The sequence below is a fragment of the Lepidochelys kempii genome, chromosome 4, assembly GCF_965140265.1.
Source record: "Lepidochelys kempii isolate rLepKem1 chromosome 4, rLepKem1.hap2, whole genome shotgun sequence".
Taxonomy (NCBI): domain Eukaryota; kingdom Metazoa; phylum Chordata; order Testudines; family Cheloniidae; genus Lepidochelys; species Lepidochelys kempii.
Window position 1 is genome coordinate 41533473 of NC_133259.1, and position 25108 is coordinate 41558580.

General features: G+C 41.1%; 1 protein-coding gene across 8 annotated transcripts in view; it reads right to left on the reverse strand.

Annotated features, from left to right (window-relative positions):
* ANKRD50 (ankyrin repeat domain containing 50) overlaps positions 1-7183 on the reverse strand; it is a 48209-nt gene extending 41026 nt beyond the window's left edge. For 2 of the 8 annotated variants that reach the window (XR_012158551.1, XM_073341077.1), the window contains exons 1-2: positions 7053-7183; positions 4642-5880 (exon numbers count right to left, since the gene is read on the reverse strand). Coding sequence is in view for 3 of the 8 variants with exons in the window: in XM_073341077.1 (XP_073197178.1) it covers positions 4642-5120 (479 nt within the window). In the remaining 5 variants the exon portion in view is untranslated. Of the gene's footprint in view, positions 1-1219; positions 1415-3136; positions 3242-3830; positions 3883-4641; positions 5881-6271; positions 6598-6871; positions 7017-7052 lie in introns of those variants that run through there. The other 6 variants (XM_073341083.1, XM_073341082.1, XM_073341080.1 and 3 more) reach the window with 6 other exon arrangements.
* Positions 7184-25108: the final 17925 nt, after the last annotated feature.

Below are 25108 nucleotides of genomic sequence, written 5' to 3' on the forward strand. Positions count from 1 at the left end.
ATAACAAAGGTAGCTAACTGCCTGGGAATTTAAAAAGTTAGAAGACTTGAATTCTTCTTGTCCTCTTTCCCAGCTCCCGGAAATTTCTCCTGGGCTATAAGTGTAGTCGACGAGTTTCTCTCCCCCAGCTCACTTTCAACTCCATCCTAAATGAAGATTCAGCAGGCTTGCTTTGATGCAGCTATTTTCCATTCTGGCAAAAATATTATAGAATATACTACAGGCAAACACTACTTCTGTATAATGGATATTCTAGAAATCAGCATATGAGGAGCAATATGGCCAAAGGACAGATCCCAGAGTATTTGAAATTTCTTTAAAAAGGGGTACAAAGGAAAGTAAGGGGCCAGGAGAATTGCCAAAGGTGGTGATATATGAACTATTAGTTTCAAACTACCACGCACAATTCAAATAGCACTCCAAGTTTATATTTTGTTTTGATTTTTGCCATTTCAATGTTTTGTTTTGAAAGAGATAAGCTCCCATTAAACACAACTTTAACTTATGTTGCAGCTAACCATTGCACTGTAACATTCAATAAATAACCACTCAATTTATGGAAATTAGAAGTGAAAGTATTATTTACTATCCACATAGCATGGTGATAGGTGCATTTTAAATACCTACACAGTAGTGCTTGAGAAAAGTATTATATTAACAGCAGTGGAGTCTGGTCGTACACTGGTGACTGTTGTACCTGCATTACGAGAAGTACAAACTTGCCTACTACCCCACCTTGACAATGTACCTCACTGCCTGACCTAGAATGACAATATTGAATGGTTAGGGAAACAACTATTCTTCCAACACTGGCTGAGATGGTCAAGTAAATAAGCTAATTTATGCCAGTTAAAGAAGAAGGCTGCATAATGTGGACATGTGAGCACTGAGACCATTGAATCTTTCCCTCTCACAGCCACAGACCATCCAAACAGCCGCCGTAAAGTAGTAAAAGTATTCTAAACCTCTTTGAATTTTAACATGAGGGGAAATTTCATTAAGATATTCTAGCAGATTCAAGTTCCCACTGACTTCAATTTTTACCCCTCGGGCCTTTTTAAATTCCCTATATTATGCAATCTTATTTTTAGTTCCCCCCTTCCCTCCTCCCTTTCATTTTATTAGTTTCTGGTCTCTTTTACTTCAACCTTTACTCCATTTTTTTTTTCATTTAAACTGTGCTCTGCACCTTTAAATCCACAAAGAATAAGGGGTTTACCTTGTTTCAGGAGCAAGGGAATCCCACAGAAGATTACATCTGTACCCGAGTTGCTCCTTTGTATAAAACACTTAGTGGTATCAGCAGAGCAGAGCAGAATCTTGTCACTGTCATAATGCTCCTGCTGGCACCAGTGGAAAAGATGTGTGTGCAGAAAGAGCATAGGCATGTTACTCTGCTGAGATTGGAGGTGTTCTGTGAGGGATAAGGAAATAGGATAAAAAGGAGAGGCAGACTCTTGCTTCTTCCTTCCTGCTTTCCTCCCTCCATTACTGGGTCTATATCCTGAGCCCTCAGCAGCAGAAAGGGGCAACTGCATTTGCTTCATTATTAGTGCTACAGCAAGCTCACTAGTGAAGCACCATGTACAGAAGTGTGATCTGAGGACAGGGAGGCAAAAAGCACAGACCTGGGAGGAAGACATTAAAAAGACAAAGTGGACTGGGAGAATCCAATACAAGAACTGAAAGTGTAACAGCAGGGAACACTGATTTAGGACCATGTTTAGTCTTCATTCCCTTGGCCAACAGGGACTATTTTCAATCATTTCACATTTAAACTTTGAAAACACAAACAGTCTATATAGTTTTGAAAGTTTATATAGTTTCAAAGTTTAAATACTCAGGATCAACCTAATATGAAAAACCGCTATTCCAAATTAGGACTTTACAAGTCATTTAAATAACCAATATATTTTTCAAGAAAATGAATACTGTACCAGTAATGTAGTGCTTGAAGCATAAGGGTAATTTTTTATTAATACTGCCCATGTTTTTCAACACTGGATGCTTAAAGTTAGGCTCAAATCCATACTGAGGCCAGGTCTACAATATAAGCTTCTGCTGGCATATTTAGCTCAGTCAGAGATGGGAAGAGGTGTCATCCCTGACTGACACAGCTGTGCCGGCATGTCTCTCCCCTGGGGGTAGGTTTACTATACTAATACAAAGCATAGGTCTGCCAGTATAGCTGCATCAATATTAGAAGCACTTTATAAGTGCCAACTAACTAAACCAGCAGAGTGATCCAAGGTAGACAAACTAAGTTACATAAAGTGGTCCAATTTTCAAGCGTCTAGAATTTAGTCATAATGGAGTGTCTAAAAATAACATATGAACCTAACTTCAGGTACTCATTCCAAAAAACTCTTTGCCCCTGTTGAAGTCTCTTATTTTAACTTTAGACTTCTAACAAGTACAGATAGCATCACAGATTTGGTTTTTTTAAGTAAAAGCATAGCTTCATCTGACATTTTCTGCAATTAAATTAAATTTAAAGCTTTGATCCTTGCAGTCTTTTGAATCTAGAACATCTAAAGGAAACAGCAACAAGGAGTGAAGGTAAGACAAACAATAATCTAAAGCAAAGAACTTCAGCTGCAAATGTGTTCATTCCCGAACTATTTTGTGATAGAAAAATGTGCTTATCAAGAGGAGTGCCCAAAAGCAGTACTACCAGCAGCAATTCCTTCTTTTAGTTTTACATCCAGTGACTGATATTTATCAGGAGGCCTGCTCAAGTTTTCCCACACTCTTGATCTCATTTCTCTTTCAATTGTGCATCCAGTTTTAGGAACAGTTTCAAAAGATTATAAATGGGTGGGAGAAAGAAGGTTAATATATTAAACTGAATGAATTAGTTTACTTGATTTTACCTTTTTGAAGAAAAGGAATTAAAAAATAATACATTTGAAAAGCCTCATTTTTCACAATTATACTGTTACAATTATATTGTTCACTATGCATAAATAGTTTTAAGCATCTGCAGCTCCTAATCTCTCTCGCCTTTTTAACTTTGTTTTTCAGTACCTTTACAATCTCAAATTCTCACATCCACACTTCAGTTTAGTACTCCCAGTGCTAGTAGTATAATTCCATTTCTCTGTTTACAGCTACCAGAAGTGAAAGTGACCAATACCTATCTTTAAATCAGGCACCAGCACTAGCCCCTGATGGGCAGAGTCAGTGGGTTCCATGCAGAAGCAGGGTTCTGCCCATGCAAACCCTGTTGCAAGTTCATAGCCTAGAATGAAAAATATTTTGTTTATAAATCTAAACAAGCTTATAATAGTAACTATTTTAAACTTTAACTGGGGGGAGCTGTGGGGGGTGAGGAAGGAAAAGAAGGTATGATCAACTTAATGCTTGTGAAAAATGTTGGTTTGAAAGCGCTGGAGACTTAAAATCCTATTTATCCACAGGGCAAAAACAGAACAGGTACTGTAATGCAAGCTTCCCTCATTCCACTTTGCCAGTGTGATCAGGTACTGTTCTTCAGTTTCAGTGGCTATTTAGCTAACCCTTCGGCTGAGACTGAAAGGAAAAATTCTTTTAGTGATTTTCGTAATGTGGACATTAATCCACTTAGACTTCAGAGACCACTAAAACGTTCACACAGGCCACTTGAAAGCCATGACGTAGCTACTGTTAACTTGGGAAAGTTTCATACTAATGACCTACTGGTAAAAATGCCAGTATTCCACTACAAATACTGTATTGAGTCACTGTCTTTACTGTTTTTTCCCTTCATTTTAATTGTTTACATTAAATTAACCTCTTATGCAGCTATACCAAAAAAAGGAGGGTCTAGTGCTGTGATCAATTATACACACCTGAAGATCTTTCTGTAAGTTGCTTTACAAACAATGATCATCAATGTTCCTTCTGCGGATAAAAAGCTTTCAAACAGTATGCTGAACACATTTTTGTATTGCAAGGAGCACTGATGGCAAAAATGAATACTGCAATGTTGAGCTAGTGATTGCACTCAGTTATTCAGTTTCTATGATTTTGCTAAAAAAATTAATGCACACATCTTAAAAGTTATTTCTACACAGAGTATGGATTCCATAGTTTTTTTTAAATATCAACTGAAAGAATAGTTATGATTCTGTACCACCTTATAGTGTGAAAAAGTGGTAATTCTGTAAGTAGTTATATGAATTTAGTGCTATCTATGCATATTTAAGTGAGATTGTTAAATTAAAATTAATCTTTTTCCTACCTGATCTTGTGGGATACAAGCCGGGGTTTGATGCAGGATGGCAATTCTTAAGGTCTACCTTGTCCACTATCCTGTCTGACAGTGGCAAGTACCAATACTGCAGAATTCTTACAATTCCTCTGAACTATGGAGATGTGGGATAATCTGCCTTCCCCCTCCCCCATGGGCTTCAGTAGCTATTCTTTAAGGCCCTATCCCTCCAAAAATATTATAGCTCTGGATATTTTTTATATTCATAATTGTATTTTGAAAAGAAGATTTATGTGAGCTATGAGAACAGGAAGTTAGATTTTTTCCCCCCCATGACAATTTTGGAAGCTAGGAGAGCAATCCATAAACATCAACAAGCATATTTTTCCTGTCTGTTAAGTGCTCTAGGCTCTAGGCACTATATAAACACAACATGGTTTTATTTTTACCTTTTAAATGCTTCAGCAGGATTCCTCTCACATTCCCCAGGTTGCAAGAGACTTTGAACTGCAGGATCTCTTAGTTTGTCTTCATATCCCTGGATGAGTCCACTGCGGCAGATTTGGGTAACTAAACCTCTAATAAACCCTCCTACACACAGTGTATCAGAATCTTGGGCCCTGCAGAAGTGGAAAGCTAGAGCTTGGCGATGCAAGCCTCTTTGTAGGCTTGCAGGTGAGCTTGGCCACAATAATTCAGTACTGAGGGCTGTCTTCCCACTACCAGGCCCTCCTACCAACAACACCCCCCAGGCAGTTCCTTTCCCCGAGACAACACTAGCATTATTCCCAGAACTTGCTACAAGAGATGGTTTGTTGGCAGCAGTGTTGCTGCAGTTAGCTTTCTCCTGAAGGCAGTGCTGAAGCTTGTGGAAAACCCACTCCCTACAGTAAAACTGCTTCCCTTGTAGCAAGCTTGTTTGAGCCATTTTGTAGACCTTTGTCCCTGGGATTGGTCATAAGCAGCAATACATCTTCAACATCTTAAAGTCTGGATATAAGGATCCATCTTCTGCATGGAACCAGCCAAAGGGTGACAATGAGTTAACCCTTCTTGTAAAATAGCCTCTTTATAAGACAATCAGAGTCATTCCATTCAAATGCTTTATCATGATTAGAGTGTAGCTGTTCAACTGCTTACGTGGCGAAGCGATGCCTGGTACCAAAGGCTCAATAATACTTCTCATATGGCTCAAAAGGTAACAATTCCATGACTACACCTGTAGTTTATACAGTTGTGCATGTTCCCAGAGTACAGGAGACAATGCATCTGAAGAAACTGAAAGACTTTTTTTCAGTATGTATTAGATCAGATGATTAGATGCCTCTCAATTCCAAACATTAATCTTTCTGGATTCACATTGAGAAAAAGCTGTCCACAGTAAAATACAGCTTCTGAGGAGTCTCTACAGAAGATTTTTTTCTTCAAAATGTAAAATTTATATTGCAAACACGTAGATCTGTACCAATTCTTGTGAATTGATCAATATAAATACCAAACCTTGCAGGCTTCATACATCTGGGCAAGTACCAGGGAAGTGCTTCAAATTATGGTCTCTTATGTAGCAGAGCTGAAAATGTTAACACCTCCTTAATGTAGGACAAGTGCTTCCTTCCAGATCTTGAATTCTTCCTCAACTCTTTCTCAGAGATCTCAATTGCAAGATGTCAAAAAGTTCTTCTCTGGACCTATGAAATAAAGAACAAGACAATGATTTTAACTCCAGGTGCAAGAAATCACATCATGATTTTACTATACATCTGCTAAAACCAAGAACTCATATTCCCCATTTGTACCAATTTCTGAAAGTCTTAAAGTTAATCTCAAACTTACTGAGGAGAAATAAGTTTAGTCAAGGTTCTCCTACTTCTGCTGTGGGTACGAGCTACCATTAGTCACATTCACATCCTTTGATTGGCTTTAAAGTGACCTCAAAACCACACCAAGGAAAGTAAGCCTCCCACTGATCCTAAGGAGACACATGCACCCTATTATCCTGAACGTCCTTCCCTACCAACATTTGTTCATTTGATTATCCTTTTACTTGCTTTCTCTACTGCCAGGTGTATTTTTACATACCAGTGCTGTCCACAGCTCTCTTTACACACTTCTTTGTTCATGATTTGTATGCATTAGGGCACACAGCAGCCTCTTGGAGTCCCATTTTAATACATCCACCGCTAACAACCTATGGTTTATTCTTGTGCAGCACATTTCTGTTATCGGTACTATTCCCTCTGGCTGGGTTCAGTATTCTTTCTTTTTTGGTTCTTTGCTTTAGGTCCCCAGTGCAGGTTTTTACATTTCAGCTGATACACAGGCAGGGCTAAAGAGTCACTTCACCAGGTCCTGGCTGGTCGAGCTACATTTTTACACCAGGACTGTCGAAATGAGCAGCTGTGAGCTCTCTCCCCCCCCCCCCCGTCTGCGTCTCATACACACCACACCAGAGACACACGCCCTGTCCCTCCCCCCGGCCCCACGCAGCAGAAACCGCCTGTGAGCACACAGCGCCCGGCACAAAGATCCCAGCCAGCAGCAGCCCCGCGCCCCTCCTCCTCCTCCTCCTCCTTCCCGGGTGCGCTCGACTTGTCCAAGCCCCTGGGCCCTCTGAACCTCCCCGGCTCCCCGCCCGGCCCCGGGCTCACGCCCGCGGCCACACGCCGGGTTTCGCCCTACCCCGGCTCGAGCGGCAGCCGCAGCTACAGACACAGGCTCAGCCCCCGCTCGCTCTGCCGCAGGGTCGGACGGAAGCAACGGCGGCGGCTCCGGCAGCGGCGGCGACTGCACCAGGAGCCGCCGCCGCCCGGCTCCCCCAGCCCGGCTCCTCGGGAAGGGGCCTCCGCGGCTGCTCGGTTACCTTCCCCGGCCACCTCCGCTCCCCGCCGGCCGCTGCTCCCGCACGGCGCGTCTCTGCCCCGTCCCCTCCCTTGTTCTCGCTGCCGAGCCCTGACGTCCGTGACTGTCTCAGCCCGTCTGGTCCGCTCGGCTCCTCCCTGACCCGCCCCAGCCCCTGCGCTCGGGCCGCGCCCCTTCCCCTCTCAGCCCTGCCTCTTCCCCCTCCTCTCGGCAGCGGCCCCGCCCCCTGCCCCTCGCGCGTGCGACGGCGGTTGGGGGGGGGGGCGTGGTGGGACAGATGCTGCGTGACATCTGGGGAAAGAAATAGTTCGGGGCGGAGGGAGATGAGTTGAGTAGCTCGTATCCTTCTACCGCCTCATCACCCACCCTGCCCCCCCGCCTGGGGCTTTGTCCTGCAGCGTGCGTCGCCTGCCCCCCCCCCCCCCCAACTATCGGCAATAGCCGGGGATCTCAGCCCCGCCACCTATAGCGCGGTCGCAGGGGTAGCAGCAATCTCTCCACGCACTCAGCAGCCGTTCGCAGGGGGCAGCCCCTTCCCCTCAGCAGTACTTCCCGCCCCATAGCTATTGCGTGGCTGGCACCTGCCGCTGGGGGCTCCTGCAATAGTTGGGGGGGGGGGGTGATCATGGGAGCCCCCTCCCGAGTCCCGCCTGCCCATTGTTTGTGGGGAGGGTCACATCCTCATTTTACAACCTTAGTAAATACCCAAATGTGGGCTCCCGGGCACTGCTAATGCTGAATTGTTACAAGCGGTCACTGCATGGAGAAAGCCCGCAGCCGCAGCACTTTAATGGGTCCTGCATTTTTAAATCACAAGGTGCACCCCACATTTGGGCTTGCTGACCCGGCCAGCACCACGACCACCAGGATTTTGTGTAGTGGCACACCGTTTAATAAAGGCTCCACCAGCCACCACCACCCCCAGCTCACCTACTCCCCTGCACAGCCTCCCACAGGCATAGGAGCTGGAGGTGTTGCTGTACCCCCTGGCTTGAAGTGGTTTCCAGTACATACATGGTTTACAGTTTGGTTCAATGGCTCTCAGCACCCCCGCTGTACAAATTTTTCCAGCATCCCTACCCACAGGGGAGGTGTGGCAGGCTAGAAAGCTTCCTACCGCTAGTTTTCCTTAGAGCAGCTTCTCTTGTTCAGCTGGGGAAGCCCTGCAGGTGGCAGCAGCCCAGGGTTGGAGGCTCTGCTCCACGTGCCTGTTCTCAGTCTGTTTACATAGGTCTACAAACCACCACCCAAAACTGTTAGTTGCCAGAAACACATAGTTCACAGCAAAGTACAAAAGATTAAGATTAAACAGAAAGCTCACAAAACAGCAATTCTGACTGTACAGATGCAGAAATAATGCATTTAGATTTGCTATATCCCTTGAATTCTTTTTTGTTTAACTAAACCCAAACCTGATAAGCTCTCTCTCTTGGCACTTCATTGCCTTTTCTCATTTTACACTGAGTTGTCCCATTTCAGACACCAAATTTCATTTCGCTGACAGCGCAGCCTTGCCAAGCCAACTCTCACAAATTACTTGCAGTAATGTGATTTTGGACAGTTTTCCCTTGCTGCTCATGATTCATTTAAGCTAAAATCATAGCTTTTCCCAGTCTGCTGCTGCTAGGAGGGATGATATGCTGTTGTTCAGCAGAGCCAAAGAGCCCACACTTTATGGGGAGTGAAAGAGCTTAGAACAGTCTCTGTCCCATTCATAGAGCACAGGAAGGAGTGTCAGAGCAAGGGAAAAGCACTACTGACAGTCTCCTATGGGGCAGAAGATGACTTGCCATCTGGAGTCACTCTGGGGAGTGAGGATAAGGCAGTGCAACACACTTGCAAGGACATTGCTTCCCTGCTTCAAGCAGAACAGTGGCAAAAAAGAGGAAAAATGAGGGAATAGGGTGACAAGGAATAAATCAACCATGGAGAGAACAGGAGATAGTGATTACAGGGGGCAGAGGAAGTAAAGAAGAAGGTGGTAGAGTGACAAAAGGGAGAAGGAGAGAAAGAGCTCTTTCCTCCCCGTTGAGCACAGGTGGGATGCAGGAAAGAAAGGAAGTGCCTCTCACAAAAGCAGAAAGAACGGGAGTGTGGAACTCAGCCTCCCATTTTTGCGTATGATTTCAGATTGAATTTTCAACGTGATGCACACACAATTTGGATAGAGAGAGAAGGGGGCTGCATTTCACCACCAAGTTCAAAAATAGACAAGCCATGTTATGTTTGCTCCATCATGATTTTCTGACCTCTTGTAGTTGGTTGAATTGTTTATGGGAGGTTTTCCATCTATGTCAGTGGATTGTGGCTCAAGTCCTATACAATCACCACATAGTACTAGTACGCAACTGTGACTTTTCACATGTCAGGATAGTGTGGTATATGCAGACATCCAAATCCTCTTAGGCATTGCAATGCTCAGCACCTCACCATCTAACTTGTAGGCACTTAGAAAAATCATTGGAATAACACTGGTATCCACAAAGCCTGAGTTAGACAGATGGGCTCCCTATTCAATGCATGGGGAGAGGCACCTAAGAATGGGATTCACAAAAGCCAGCACAGCAAGTGAGGAGCCGTCTAAACTAGCCTCTGAGAAATGCTGATAAGGAGCATTGTAAGCCCACCCCCTCAGGGAATTTGGTGCCTAAGTCTAGGCTATAGGGAGGCTCCTATTTCTGCTTGTGATCCACAGTTTGGAACCCTTCTCCTAAGCTGTTTCTTGAAAGAATGAGTTAGGCACTTGCCTAACACCACACAAAATGGCAATGAGGAGGAGGACCTCCCTTATAAACTTTAGCCCAGTGATTTGGGTACTCACCCAGCATGTGAGACCCTAGTTGAATATCCCCTCTTCTTAATATGGAGAAGAGATTTGAACAGGGGTTTGTTTCCACCTAGCCGGTGAATGCCCTAACCACTGGACAGTGATTTTTACTCATTCTGGCCCAATTAATATTTAATTAAATTAAAGTCAGATGGCTTTAACAAGAGAGAAAGACTAACATTAGAATATCCTGTAGTCCAGTGATTAGAGCATTCACCTAAAAAGTGGGCCACGCCCACTCAAATCCCTTCTTTACATCAAGCAGAGAATTGAACTAGGGTCTCTGTGGGTGAGTACCCTAACCATTGGGCTAAAGATTATAAGGAAGGCCCTCCAGCCCACCGCTGGCCATTTTGTGTGGAGTTAGACATGCATGGAGCACAGCATACCAAATGGCTCAGGCCCTGTAGGGAAAGACAGGTGTTGCAATCCTATCTACCCCCAGTTTGTGGATTGTGCTCGGATTTAGGTATGAGACAGGCCTCTGGAGAGAGCAGTGTGCTTGTTCAAAGGCAGACATTTAAGCACCCAGGGAACTTTTACAGGAGAAATTTAAGTGCTGAGTGAATTTAGGGTTCAGCTGTAGCTGAGCAGGGTATTTTGTGGACCACATGTGGTGGCCTAAATCTGGGATTTAGGTGCCTAGCATTGGGGTTTACGTACTGAAGTCCCTTGGTGTATCTGGTCCAAAAAGATGTTTTGCATTCCATAACTGAGGAGCTTAGAAAAAACAAATATTTGTCAATAGCAGTTGAGAATTCTCAATTATCAGTGAGTGATAGTTACTTGATTGTAAAAATGTCAGCTGCAGTTAAGAGAAGTAGGTCGAGTGTGGTGGACAAACAAATGTTGTTGATTTCTATAATACAATAAGTGCAAAACATTACCAAAGATGCCATGGGATCAATATCACAAGTTGTCAGATCCAGTCTATGCATTGTTGTTGTAGCCATGTTGGTCCCACTAGAGAGACAAGGTGGTTGAGGTAGTATTTTTTATTGGACCAACTTCTGTTGGTGAGAGAGACAAGCTTTTGAGCTACACAGAGCTCTTCTTCAGGTCTGGGAAAGGTACTAAGGGCTTGTCTACACTGGCACTTTACAGCGCTGCAACTTTCTCGCTCAGGGGTGTGAAACCCCCCCCCCCTGCACACAGCAAGTTTCAGCGCTGTAAAGCGCTAGTGTAAACAGTGCACCAGCGCTGGGAGCCACCCCTCTCATGGAGGTGGGTTTTTTTAGAGTGCTGGGAGACCTCTCTCCCAGCACTCTGCTGCGACTACACCGGCCACATTAAAGTGCTGCTCTGACAGCACTTTAGCCATTGCCAGTGTAGACTAGCCTTAAGAGTGTCACAGCTAAATACAAGATAGAACAGATACTTTAGCATAAGTTGTTAGCTCATATGCTAAGGGATCATTCAACGAGAGGTGGCCCATTAACACGCCTGTAGTCATAGTAAAAAAGGGAGGGAAATTAGTGGGTTACAGATTGTTGTAGTAAGCCATTAATCCAGTGTCTTTATTAAGACCATGATTTTTTAATGTCTAACGAAGTGATGAATTTAAGCTCCCATGCTCATATTTTGAAAGTGTTGTACATGTTTTCTTCTGAGGGTGAGGACTGATAGGTCAGATATATACTGATTGCTTTACGAACAGTGTTCACCCACAGGTGATGTGGTGGTTTTGTCTTTTATCATTTTCCTGTATGAGTTCATTCAAGAGGATGTAGTGAATGTCTGGTTTCACCCACATAAGAGCTATGTATGATCTTGTTTTTAGCTGATTTCCGTTCCCAGACCTGAAAAAGAGGTCTGTGTAGCTTGAAAGCTTTTCTCCCTCACCAACAGAAGTTGGTCCATTACCTCACGCACCTTTTCTCTCTAAAATCCAGTTCAGTCATTTTCACATATTTAAACTTTCTTTATGGAAAGAATGGAGTACATGGTAGTAGTTTATCCTTTTTATTTCCTTCATATTGTGTTGTGCACACTGTATGACTCACACTCTAAAATATGTATTCCCGATGCTTGATTATGCAACCTTTATGCGCACACATTCCATTTAATTCAATGCAGGTTTTACATATTAAAGTCTGCAGATTCAAACCCTTCATATTCTTATAAAGAGTCTCACAGGTTTCTACTATGTACTGTAAAACTTTCAGTATGTGGTGATTAATATACAAAATTACATGCTTAATGAAAAATACTAAAGTGGGCCTGGGTCATCTATTTAAGTATATAGTTACATTTTCAATTTAGCCCTTTTTATTACTTTTCCAAGTATAATTGATTTTGCATGGTAATTATAGCTTAGTTAAAAAATGCTGTCATGCTTTGTCTTGTTTCTCAGACAGATCAGATTTTTGAGGAAGAAGATGAATGGTCTGGTGCAAAAACAAGGGGATATATAACTAAAAATATTAGGATGAAATCAGGGAAAAGCGAAGTAATCTGAGTATCAGGAGACTATTAACAAAAAACATCTTTTAAACTGTGTGATGGTTTCCTCAAAGGAAGTGATAGAAACTACATCATTTCAAATATTTACTGTACCAAACAATGTCCCAGCAAAGGAATGGACTTCGTAGTGCTTTTCAATATCTATTTTCCATGATTCCTTTATACTAGGCCCCAGTTCAGCAAGGCTGAACAGTTCCCCTAATTTCAAAGGGACTATGCATGTTCTTAATTTTAAGCACATGCTTAAAAACCTTACTGAATCAGGGGTATTAGTGAACAAGGGGGAAGCAGCGGCCTGAACTAAGTGCTTAATTTGTGCCAGGGCTTGCCACGGCTGAGCCTCAGCACCTCTAGGCTTAGCAGTTCATAACTCTGGCACCTCTAGGCTTGCTGCGTCAATTATGAAAGTAAAAAAAAAAAAAAAATGCTGGAATCCCAGCACCTCTTTCATTACAAATTAAGCACTGCCTGAACTGAATTATTTCTTCTCGGTCAGAAATTGTTTTGTTCATGCTGTCAAGAGGCTTTTAAAGACTCTTCACTCAATTGCATGTTCAGTTAGGCAGGTAATTGTGTAAGGAAAAAAATTCCTGTCATACAATATATATATGTGCTTAAAATTATTTTTTTCAGAATTATTCTGTAAGACTCTGAGCTAAGTTTTCATCAACTGGTGAGGTAAAGGTGTTCATGAGGAGGGAAAAATAACAATGAGACAAGATAAGTGTTTTACAGAAGTAGTTTCATTGCCAGGTAATCTAAAGGGTGTCTAAAGAGTGCTGTCTCTTTAAGGGCCGAACACAAGAGGAAGCTTTCTCAATTTTTCACAGCCCATGCTTCCAGACAAAATGTGATTTACCCTAGCCAAGCCCCAAAAGAAAATAATTCTTAATAATGCTACTTCTCAGTTGCAGGCCTGATGTTGACTTACAGAAATAAATAGCCCAGTTTTCCACTAGAAAATAAAAACAGGTGCCTTAAGGCTGCTTCTTATTTTCAGTTCTGTTAAGAGTTTACTTACTTCCCCTTCCCCATGTAACCCTTATGTAGGGTGCTAGGAGGAGGGCCTTTTCTTTTCCACTGTTGTCTCCACCCTCTCCTGAGTATCTATGCAGTAAAGACAAACATGGGAAGGTGATTAGCTGCTTTCTTGCCAGTCAAGGGAGAAGCTCTCTACACTGCATTGCATATGGCATCTGATTTACAACTGCAAAAAACCAAAACAGACAAACAAAAAACCTGTATGTACGCAATTTTATTTGCTTGTGCAAATACACACCTGCATTGACAATTATTTTAGACATGTCAGATTATGACGTTCTATTCCTTACTGAGTCAAGGTGTTGACTCAAATGTCATGCTTTTACAATATTCCCATTATCCATAATGGGAATGCTGGAACTAGGGGTGCTGCAAGCCCCTGGCTTCAAGGGGTTTCCAACATATACATGGTTTACAGTTTGGTTCAATGGCTCTCAGCATCCCCACTATACAAATTGTTCCAGGACCCCTGCCATTGTGTAATTGAATATTGAAAAATCCATTGACCTTGAGGATTTGCTGCAAAATCCATCTACTTGCTCTGACTTTGTGAAGAGCGAAGGGTATATGTGTTGAGTGTCTTTGGGAAGGGATACATTTTATTTTTAATAATTGACCAGCTGGTACTTTTTATTTTTTGCATGTGGGTTTAGCAGTGTGGCTGTAATTTGATTTTTGTATGAATTGTTATTTTAAGCTGTATATCATTTTGTAATTTGTCACTACCAAAAAGAATAAAATAAAATATCACTGAAACAAAAGATTAAAAAAAGCATAGCTATGAAAGTTTCAGCAATTCATATTAACACAGAGCTCCCATGATATCCATTATCTGTCCAATCCAGCCTATGTCCTTAAACATTGATGTGTACCCAGAAGCTTGTGTATTTCATCTTCCCTTCCAGCCCCAGAGTAACATATCTAATATATGGTTTCAGAGTAGCAGCCGTCCCCCCTTGGTCTGTATTCGCAAAAAGAAAAGGAGTACTTGTGGCACCTTAGAGACTAATCAATTTATTTGAGCATAAGCTTTTGTGAGCTACAGCTCACTTCAATATATGTATGATATAAATTATAATATTACTTGTTTCATTTAATAACAGTTGTCAATACACAAAGCAGATCAAAATTAACAATAAAGTGTAATATTCTGGAAACCAGGTGTTGCTGTTGATAACTAGTTCTGTTAAATGAAATGTACGAGGAACTGCAAAGAATTTAAATGCCATTAAATGATGGTATGAAAATACACATGGAGTGGAAAAGAAGGTCAGTCAGCAGTAAGCCATAAGAGAAAACTAAATCAAGAAAGTGACCTTTCATGTAAATTGGACCACAAATATATTCAATATAATTCACAGATGGCATATGACAAGGATAATCAGATGCTTAAGCATAAGGAATAATACTTATGTGAATGATGAAAATGACTACAATAAGAGAGGAAATTGTTAATGTAAAATCTTATGTAAGTTTAGGGAAATCTAACACAAAAGATTGTTTAAACTGTGTGCATCCAGATATTTTTTGGTGCCTAAATTGGCCTATGTGTACTATGAACAGCTGACAATCTCATTAGTTTCACTGTAATGTGTGTATTCTGGGGTTTATAAAGCAACACTCAGAGACCTGAGTGCTATTCCCAATTCTGCCACTGACTTGTTGTTTGACCTTGGGCAAGTCCTGCAACTTTTATGTGCCTCAGTTTACCTATATGTAAAATGGGGATAATTCTCTTTCTTTTTTCCCACCTCCTGCCTACCATGTTTGTTTACTTGTTAATTAAAAACTAGAGTGATTTATCAGTATGCTCTAGCTGCTTTGCGCAACTCCAGTAGCACAAAGCAGCCATACATTTGGACTAACTGGATAGTTAAACAGGGTTTATGGCTGCTGAGTATCACTGAAGGGCGGGAGACAGTGCAAAGAAGCCAGAGTATACCAGTAAATCTGGCCGTCAGTTTTTCATTTATTCTGTTGGGCCAAAAATACATAAGGGTCTCCAGACACAGTATTTGAACTTACAAATGTGGCTCTACTTCTATAGATACTCATGTACATTCATGTGAGAAGTCCCATTGACATACAATACTGAATCAGTGTAATTCATTCTATCTCATGTGCATTTTGTGGTATTTGTGAATTCATACATTCCAAATCCAAATCCTGCAATCCTTACTCAGACAAATCTACCAAATCCCGAGAGATACTGATCATCCACTCTTCGCTGAAGTTCTTGAGAATTGTGGGTGTTCTACAGGTCATGCAAAATGACTGCAAGATTTGATATTCAATTTGGACTGTGCTTTATATGCGGAATGTACTTACATGGGGATCAATCTGCTCCTTTTGACGTTAACAGGACATTTATTATTAATTTTACTAGGTGCAAGATATTAGATCTATAAAATTAAAATTTAATTTATCTTTAATCTAATCTTCCAAGGTCATTAATAATATTGTGTGAGATCCTGTACTACACCTAATCACCTTTACACGACTCTGGTGTTGTAAAGGGGACTTAAAGGTAACTTAAATTAGCAACTGGTTATCCTCCTTATTTAGGGAAATCCCCACATGGCATAAAGACAATATAGCCAGCTCTGCACGAACCATTCCTGAGCCCAAACCACTGGGTAAACATGGCATGTCAGAAGCAGAAGGGAGTATGGCCAGAGTGCTCTATACTCCTGTGATTATTGCTTGTGTAACATCCTTTAGGGGGCCATTATAAGGTTACTTTGGACCTTGACTTCCCCCAGGATTGGGTATGCAAAAAGACAGCATACAACTACCTATGTATCCATCATGTACGTTGAGCTGCACCTGAGAATCAAGCCCATTGTTGGTACAGTTATATTTATGGTAGAGGCAAAAACAAAACAACCCCCCTTCTCCACACACAACTGAGACAATTCCAAGAAATTACAATATTAGCCAGTTATTTCATATAATCCAGACTGAATATTGTGCTACTATTAAAAAACTGAATTACTATTATCAAAATATTGATAATTGACAGTTCACTTAACCTTGATAGAATTTAGATATACCATAGTTTGATGAAATTATTAATAGCAAAACATAAAAAACATTAATCATCTCCATCACTCCTCTCTAATACATGTCTACATACACAGAGAAAATATATAGGAAGAGGATGAGATATCTGGACATCAGTTAATTAATGTGCTTTAAAATTAATTTCTAATCTTCTGGATTGGTAATGGACAGCAGAGACAGATTCATGAAGTCGGTGACCCACTTAGAAGTGTTATACTAGCCAGTACAAGTAAATTAATAAAGACATAAATTAACAATGCATTGAAGAAAAAGTGGGTATATTTTAAAATGTACAGTCTACAAAAATATGGTTACCTATTTATACCAGTGGTAGAGTCCCAACCGAATTTACAAATTGGTTTATTTAAAATAACTAAATCCTTTCTCCCTTCCCATATGGAGAATTCAAGTTTAATTCCCAAATAGCACATGGATTTATGCCCCAATTCAAAAAGGTACATAAACTTATGCCTAATGTTAAGTATGTTAGTAGACCTATAAAAATCAGTAAGACTAGTCACATGCTTAAGTTATGTGCATAAACACTTTATGAATGGGTCTTTTTCTTATTTAAAGATGTTTCACAGTTCTTCCTCTGAATAGCAGAATTCCAAAATCCCAAAGTAAAAAACGGATTTTAAACAATAGCCATCTTTCTTCATTCTCTGTCTTTCAGAGTCCCCATTCTGCATCCTATTTGATTTTGAATAATTAGAGAAATATATTTTTAAAAGGTGTAAAAGAACAGGGCCAAATTCTGCCTTTCAGTGCATGCTTGCAGCGCTCAGTGAAATCAATCAGATCTTCATTCACATGTCTGAGGATGGAACTTGTACTAAGCAACTAACATTTCCAAGAGCTCCTTTCAACTGACAGCCAATTTAAAAACTATTCCACCTGTAATAATAGAAGCAGCAGTTTCTCTGTGCTTGTCTACCCATGAAAGTTCAATGGTTTAACTGAACATGTGATTTTAAAACGATTTAGTTGAACCAGTGATAGTGCTGGCTGTTGACAAGATCTCTGCTTAAAGTAAACTGGTTTTGAATTTCATAAGTATGTATTATATGAAGATTGGTAGGATGTTAAATATGTATTATAATGGAAGTCCAAGGGAAAGATTGATTTACAAAGGGAAATATCTGCAGAAGTATAAATAATAACAATAATAAGCAACAGTAATAATAACTAGAAGGATAGTAATGCTTCCTAAAAATGTTAGCATAAAATTATCATGTATCCTAATGGAGTAACAGTGAACAAATAATTTCATAGGGTTTAAAAAATATGAAAATACATTGAAAAAACATTTTAAAACCAGGTTTATGGCAATAAAGTTGATAAATTATTAGCATTTATTTTACACATGGTTGTAACCAGGGTGGGGTGGCAGGTTAGACAAACACCTGTCAGGGATGGTCTAGATAATACTTAGTCCTGCCATGAGTGCAGGGGACTGGACTAGATGATCTCTTGAGGTCCCTTCCAGTCCTACAATTCTGTGATTCTATATAAAACTGCAAATGAACACAGCACTGCTCAAGATAGAGAAAGACCAGTGCCCTGCTCTGAAAAGCAATTCAGGCAGGACGGTGACAATATCTTCCTCTGTGTTTGTAAAGTGTTAACCCAATATTGGTTAATATCACAATTAAAATAAATAATAATAAATAATAAAAAAATAACAGCTTCCACAGATGCCTCCTTCTACCTACAGAGAGCCAAGAAGCTATTGTCCTGTATTGAGGGATGTACTTGGCCATTTATGACCCCAGTTTTGATCAGTGCAATGGGAACAAATGTACTGGCTTTGAAGAAGCTTTAGAGGGTTTCAAGTGTGGCACCACACCTGCTAAACAATATATCATTCTATTGCTTCTCACATTTCATTTGTTCCACATAGAAGTCCAGATTAAATTCAAAATCCTGGTCCTGATCTTTAAAGCCCAAAGGATTTGGACCCAAAATAGCTCTGTAATTATTCCCTCTCTTGATCAGGAAATACCCTGACAAATTCTATCATTAGGACCAATGGAAATGTCAACGAGATTGAAAATCAAGAGAAGAGATGAAGATTTTCTGGCAGATGGCTCACGGCTGTTGAACACCCTGCTACAAGAGATTAGAATGATAACAATGTGACCATCTTCAGGATAGAAGGCAAAACTCACCTCTTCATTCTAGCTTCCTCACAACAGTCTCCCCAAGCAAGGAATGACGACAAGGAGAAAAGATTAGAGGAAAATAAAATATATAAAAATAAGGGGTGAGGGTAGGAGAAGAAAAAATATTAACTTGATAGAGCAGTACCTCTGAAGCAACTCACACTTGTCGCTGTCAAAGACAGGATACTGATCTAGATGGACTACTGGTCTGACCCAGTTGGTTTGATCCACTAGGTCAGTTCCTGTGTTCTTGAACCAAGACAAGACAATATCAGAGTAAAGGAGATGAAAAAAATCCTCTTACTACACACTCAGGGATGGGAGATAAAGAACAAAAGACAAGTTGTTTTTAGACTTTGCTGGCTTTATTCAATGTTTGGAAGATAGTGTAGTACCACAGTGATGAGTGAAGGATGGATAGGTTAGATAAAGATTGGGGTGATATTATGTAGGGCCCTGACAGTGAGGACTTGGTAGCTTTAATATGATGGAATAGAGAAAAAAGGAGTGCAGGGGTCCAAATGGGGTTAGTGGGTGATGGGATTGGAACAGCAGGGGAGGAACATAATTTTAGCTATGGTGTTTTGGATAAAATAGAATGGGGAGAGCTGAGATGTGTGGAGGCTGAAGAGAATATTGTTTCAATCATTAAGGCAAGAGATACTGAAGGATTCTACAAGGGTTCTGAGGTTTGGGACAGTGAGAAGCAAGATATGTGGCATCTAGAAAGAGACAGTAAAAGGTAAGCTAGAGAAATATGGAAAATGAGAGAAGAGCAGCAGAAAGATCAAGACAGACTGCTTCTCTGATTTAGCTAGCAAGTGGTCATTAGTGACATTGGTGAGAGCAGTTTCATTGCAATGGAGAGGATAGAAGCAATGGAGAGGATAGAGGATTGGAGAGGGTTGAAAAGGCCATCTAGGGAGCAGAAGGAGCAAATTTTGCTGTAAATCAGTTATTTTATTTATAGGCTATATTTTACATATATATAAAATCAGCGCCATAACTAGGCATTTTAGCACCCAGGGAGAACAAGCATATTTGTGCCCCCCAGATTTCTGCCTTCCATTTAGCACAGAGGTTTTCAAACTAGCAAGGCATCTGACCACCACATGGCCCCTCCATGTGTCGCCCCATTTTTCTGCCCAGCTGGCTTTGTGCCCTGGGTGGCTGCCTCACTCACCCCACCCTGGTTACAGACCTGTTTAAAATAAATCCTAATAATTTATCAATTGCCATACATCTGGTTTTAAAATGCTTTTGCAATGTCTTTTCAAATTATTTTAAACTCTATGAAATTATTTGTGGACTGTAACTTCATTAGGATACACTAAGTTTTGTGCTAAAGTTTTTAGGAAGCATTACTTTTCTTCCCAGTTGACCTACCAGTCAAGAAACTGTCACCCTTAAGCTTTACATGAACATTTGGCTGCTTAAAGGCATGTTTATGGGAAGTGTTGTCAGCTTTTTGACAGGAAAAGAGTAAGCAAAGGGGACTCAAAGTCTTTCTGATTTAAAATGAAGAATTATCCCTCTACCTTAAAGCTATTGTTGCCATCCTTTATGTAAAGTAGGGATTTATTTTTCTATCATTGAACAAGTGCCTCAAACTCCAGAAATAATACTGAAGGAAAGGTGAAAATGAAGCTCTACCACTGTAGGTTTAATTAAATAATAACTTAAAGGTATTTGGGGTTTTATGAATTAATAACTATATTCTGAGCACTATAAATTCTCAACCGCAAGGCCAAGGAATATGGGTCTAGTCTTACTGCCATTTAAACCCATTGGAGTTTTGGCTTTACCTTCACTGGAAGCAGGATTAGGCCTTTTATCAGTATAGGGTCTAGTTATTACTGAGTTAGCATGAAACATCTTTAAATTAATAGTACACTGAAGTTTTTCTGCCTAAGCTTTAAACCCTTCACTGTAACTACTATTATTCATCTGTACTTATTGGTTACTGCCTTCAGCCATATGCCCACAACTAGGGTTGCCAACTTTCTAATAACACAAAACCGAACACCCCCCGGCCCGCTCCCTGTCCCGTTCCTTCACCGAGCCCTGCCCTCCCCGCCTGCTCCTTTGCCCCTCTCTCCATTGCTTGCTCTCCCCTACCTCACTGACTTTCACTGGGCTGGGGCAGGGGTTGGTGTGCAGGATGGGGTTGAGGGCTCCAGCTGGGGGTGCGGGCTCTGGGGTGGGGCCAGGGATGAGGTTTGGGGTGCAAGAGGGATCTCCGGGCTGGGGTCGGGGGTTAGGGTGCAGGGGGGAGCTTTGGGATGGGGCTGGGGATGACGGGTTTGGAGTGCAGGAGGGGGATGGGGCAGGGTGTTGTGGGGGGTGGGTTCCAGGAGGGAGTTTGGGTGCGGGAGGGGATTCCAGGCTGGAGAAGGGGGTTGAGATGTGGGAGGAGGTTCAGGGTCCCAGTTGTGCTTACCGTGGCTCCCGGGAAGCAGCCACCAGGTCTCTGCAGCCCGTAGATGCATGGGCAACTAGGGAGGCTCCGCACGCTGCCCTCATGCCTGCAGGTGTTGCCCCTGGAGCTCCAGTTGGGGTGGGGGCAGTGTGCGGAGCCTCCTTGGCTGCCCATACTTCTAGGGGCTGCAGAGACCTGGCAACTGCTTCCAGGAGCCATGCAGAGCTAGGGCAGGCAGGGAGCTTGCCTTAGCCCTGGGTCCCTGCTGCACTGCCAACCAGACTTTTAATGGCCCGGTCGGTGGTGCCACCCAGAACCGCCACGGTCCCTTTTCGACTGGGTGGTCCAGTCGAAAACCAGATGCCTGGCAACCCTACCCACAACAGAGAGGGTTACCTAAACTCACTATGTGCTGACCCAATTTAAAACACAGTTTTCTCATTATCTGCTCTTCACTCCTGGAGGTAATTCCTTTTTAACTAAATTAAATTTAATTTAATTTAATCGTAGCATGGTGATAGGGACTTTATGAAGACCATAGATTAGACAGGTTAATAAGGTTGTTAGGAGTCATGTGGCCTGAAGCTGAGGTAGCCAATTTTGATGGTGATATATGAATGGAGAATTCTGAAAGCAGTCGCCAAATGAAAGCAAAGGCATTTAGATATCTACGTTTAATGATAAATAGCCTTGTAAACACTATGCAAATAAAATAAAATTTAAGTCAACCAATGTACTGGGAAGAACATAAAAGAAAATAAGTGGATACTTTTGGGATAATAAATACATCAGCTCTGTGCACTGACTGGCATATACAATCCCATTTCAGTAAAGCATTAAATTAATTATTATTACATTAATTGGAAAATGTAGCTCACTGAGGAATTAATCCAGGAAATCAGATTCCTAAGAACAGTCAGCTAATGCCTGCTTTTATGTACAGCAGTTGGTATGACAAAGAGGAGATCAATCAAAATGGACCCAAGTAAAGATGGTCAAACATTTTAAATATTTAGGGCCAGTTTACAACCACTGTGAGATGAATAGGACAGTTTACATTGCTTAGTGCTATGGTTCCAGGAAGGCTTTTCGCAGACTGCCGATTATTATTTATATTACAGTAGCACCTAAAGGCACTAGTTGAGATCAGAGCCTCATTGTGTTAGAGATTGTACAAATACATAGTATGATACAGTCCTGCCCCAAAGAAATTACAATATAAGTAGCCAAGACTGACAAAGAAATAGTATCATGCCCATTTCGGAGATGGCAGCAGAGGCTACATAGAGATTAAGTGGTTTTGCCAAGGTCATACAAGCATCATGTGGCAGAGCCAGTAACTGACCACACAGACCCTGAAGCTCAGTCCAGTATATAAGTCACAAGACCATCCTTTCTATCAAATAGGACAGCTCTTCACCTATTTATATTCAGTTCTCATTTGGAAGTTTTTTCCCCCATTACTGTCAAAGGCTAGAAGCCCCATTGTTTTAAAAGGAGAAAGCGTAGATTCTCCTGCACATTTCTGTGACAGAAGGTGAATTCTGCAGCAGATTCCATGACTGCAAAATCATGCAATGCTTGGAACCTTTTGTATATTATCTACTGTTACTCATATCAGAGTTCTAAGCACACATCAAAATGCATTGAACGCATACTGCTACTCCAAGGAACATAAGAAAAATTGGACTATACTAGACACCATGTACATAGTACATAATGTCTGTCATTATGCTAGTCAGCAAGTAGGGCACATGGTCACCTTTATGAAAATCTACCTGATTAAAATGAGCACCAACATGATATTTTCATTTCATACTAATGAGTACATAATTATTAATTACAGTAGCTCCAGAAACAAAATCCCTGTGAAGCTGGAATCTCAGGCCATAACATTCTTCATAGTTGTTTGTTACCTTCAAATTAATCTGTGCAGAAAATATCATATTAGCCATTATCATTGAGAAATAGTCATAAAACATTCTGACATATAGCCAATGATGACCCATTTTTTTCTTCTACAGCAGACATATAAATCGAAATGTAAGAGCACTGGTCTTTAAATATAGTGCTGTGATGTCATGATTCAATTTATCAACATTCTGTAATATAAAAATGATGGTTTGCAGTGTTGTTGTAGCCATCTTGGTCCCAGGATCTGAGAGACAAGATAGGTGAGGTAATATCTTTTATTGGACCAATCTCTCTTGGGTGAAGAGAGAAGCTTTTGAGCTCTGCAGACATTTTCTTCAGGTCCGGGAAAAGTAATCCAAGGGTCACAGCTAAATACAAAATGGACATGTTATTTAGCGTGTATTTAGCTGTGACACTCTGATTACTTTTCCCGACCTGAAGAAGAGCCCTGTGGAGCTCAAAAGCTAGTCTCTTTCTCCAACAGAAGTTGGTATGATAAAAGATATTACCTGACCCACCGTGTCTCTTATATAAATATGATAACAGTTTAACAGTGGACAAAAACTTGACGGGTGTATTGATGGGCATAATCCCATTGATTTCAGTGCAAAGATAAAAATACGATAGTTTAAAAAGTCACTATTGTATTACTAATAGCACCTTATAGTAGTGAAGTTGAAAGACTTTTAAAAATCAAAAAGGTACTTTTTAGGTGCTGTTTAGGTACTTTTAACATTTTATTCAAATGGAACAATGAAACTAAATTAATTAGTTTCAAGTCTTTTTATTGGGATGCATTAGGACTCCCTTTTGACATTGTAACAGGGTACTGGTCCTATAAATGTAGGCGTAGCCCCAGCTATGTAATCCTTTAAGGCCCAGATTTGGCAGTGTAGTCTCCAAATGGAGCACACGATGGAAAAGCGCTATGTGACTAAGAATCATGAGAGGTGCTCTTTGATGATATGGAGAGGCTAAGAAACTTCAGGGATAATAATAATAATATTCCAAAATAGCTGAAATGGGGGCAGAGCATAGAGAGAGTTTGCTATCTGCAGCATATAAGTATATTTTTTCCATTTCTAGGAGTAATGTTTTAGCATGAAAGGTTTAATGAACTGCAACAAGATTCACTGGCCCTTGCAGAATGTGCTAGATCATAAGCAGTCCATGACCTGTTGTCCAAACTATGAGGTGAAATGATTCTGGATTGGGATGCAGAGTGAGATCATTTTTTTGTATTGGCAGTTTTGGTGACAGTGGTAGGCTTTTGTGATTGATCCAGGGTATGCATGTACTGATGTTGCATGTTTCATGCTGGAGGAACCAAAGGACCTTAGCATTGTCTGTTCTGAGCATCAACGGAAGTAACAACATTGATGGAAGAGTGTATAAAAGAGAGCACATCTGTCATTATGTTTCACTCTGGCCCTGCTCTGGAGCAAAAATGAACACACTTTATATTGCTAGTTGTGACAAAGATACCTATCAAAGGAAAGCGTCACCTTGTGAATAGCAGGTCTACCACTAACTGCTCCAGACACTATTCAGGCTAATTATTGCAGCTTAAACTTGTCTGGCAATACATTTTCCTTGCCAGCAATGATGAACCATATGAGTATCTCATGAACTAGACACCAAGCCAGAAGGCCATTGGTTCCTGACAAAGTTACTGGGGGTGAGCACCCCTATGCTTGCTGAGGTAGAATATGGCTGTTGTATTCTCCATCAATTCTTTAGTACAGGCCAAAAGAATGTATGGACTGCAGCTTTAGAATGTTTGTCAAATTTGGCCTCTTCAACATTCCAATGACCGTAAATATTTTACCTTACGAAAAAAAAGTTGTAAATGTATAAGACCATGATTAGGCCAGCCACGATATAAAGGTCAGAATGCTGCCCAATGAGGAAAAGAGAAGAACAACTACTTTGCACTGCTGAAATGAGAATGCTGATAGGCTGAACAATGAAACAGTACAAGCCATGATGCAGGTAGCCTCATTACAGAAAAACTGAAGCAGTATCCCTGAAAGAGTGGGATCATATGAGACGATGAGACACAGGATATGTTGTCCAGAGAATGCAATATTTAGTAGTCACGGGACAAAGAGTATGAGGAAGAACCAGAAAAAATGTGCTTTGAGATGATGAAGAAAAGTTGAAGA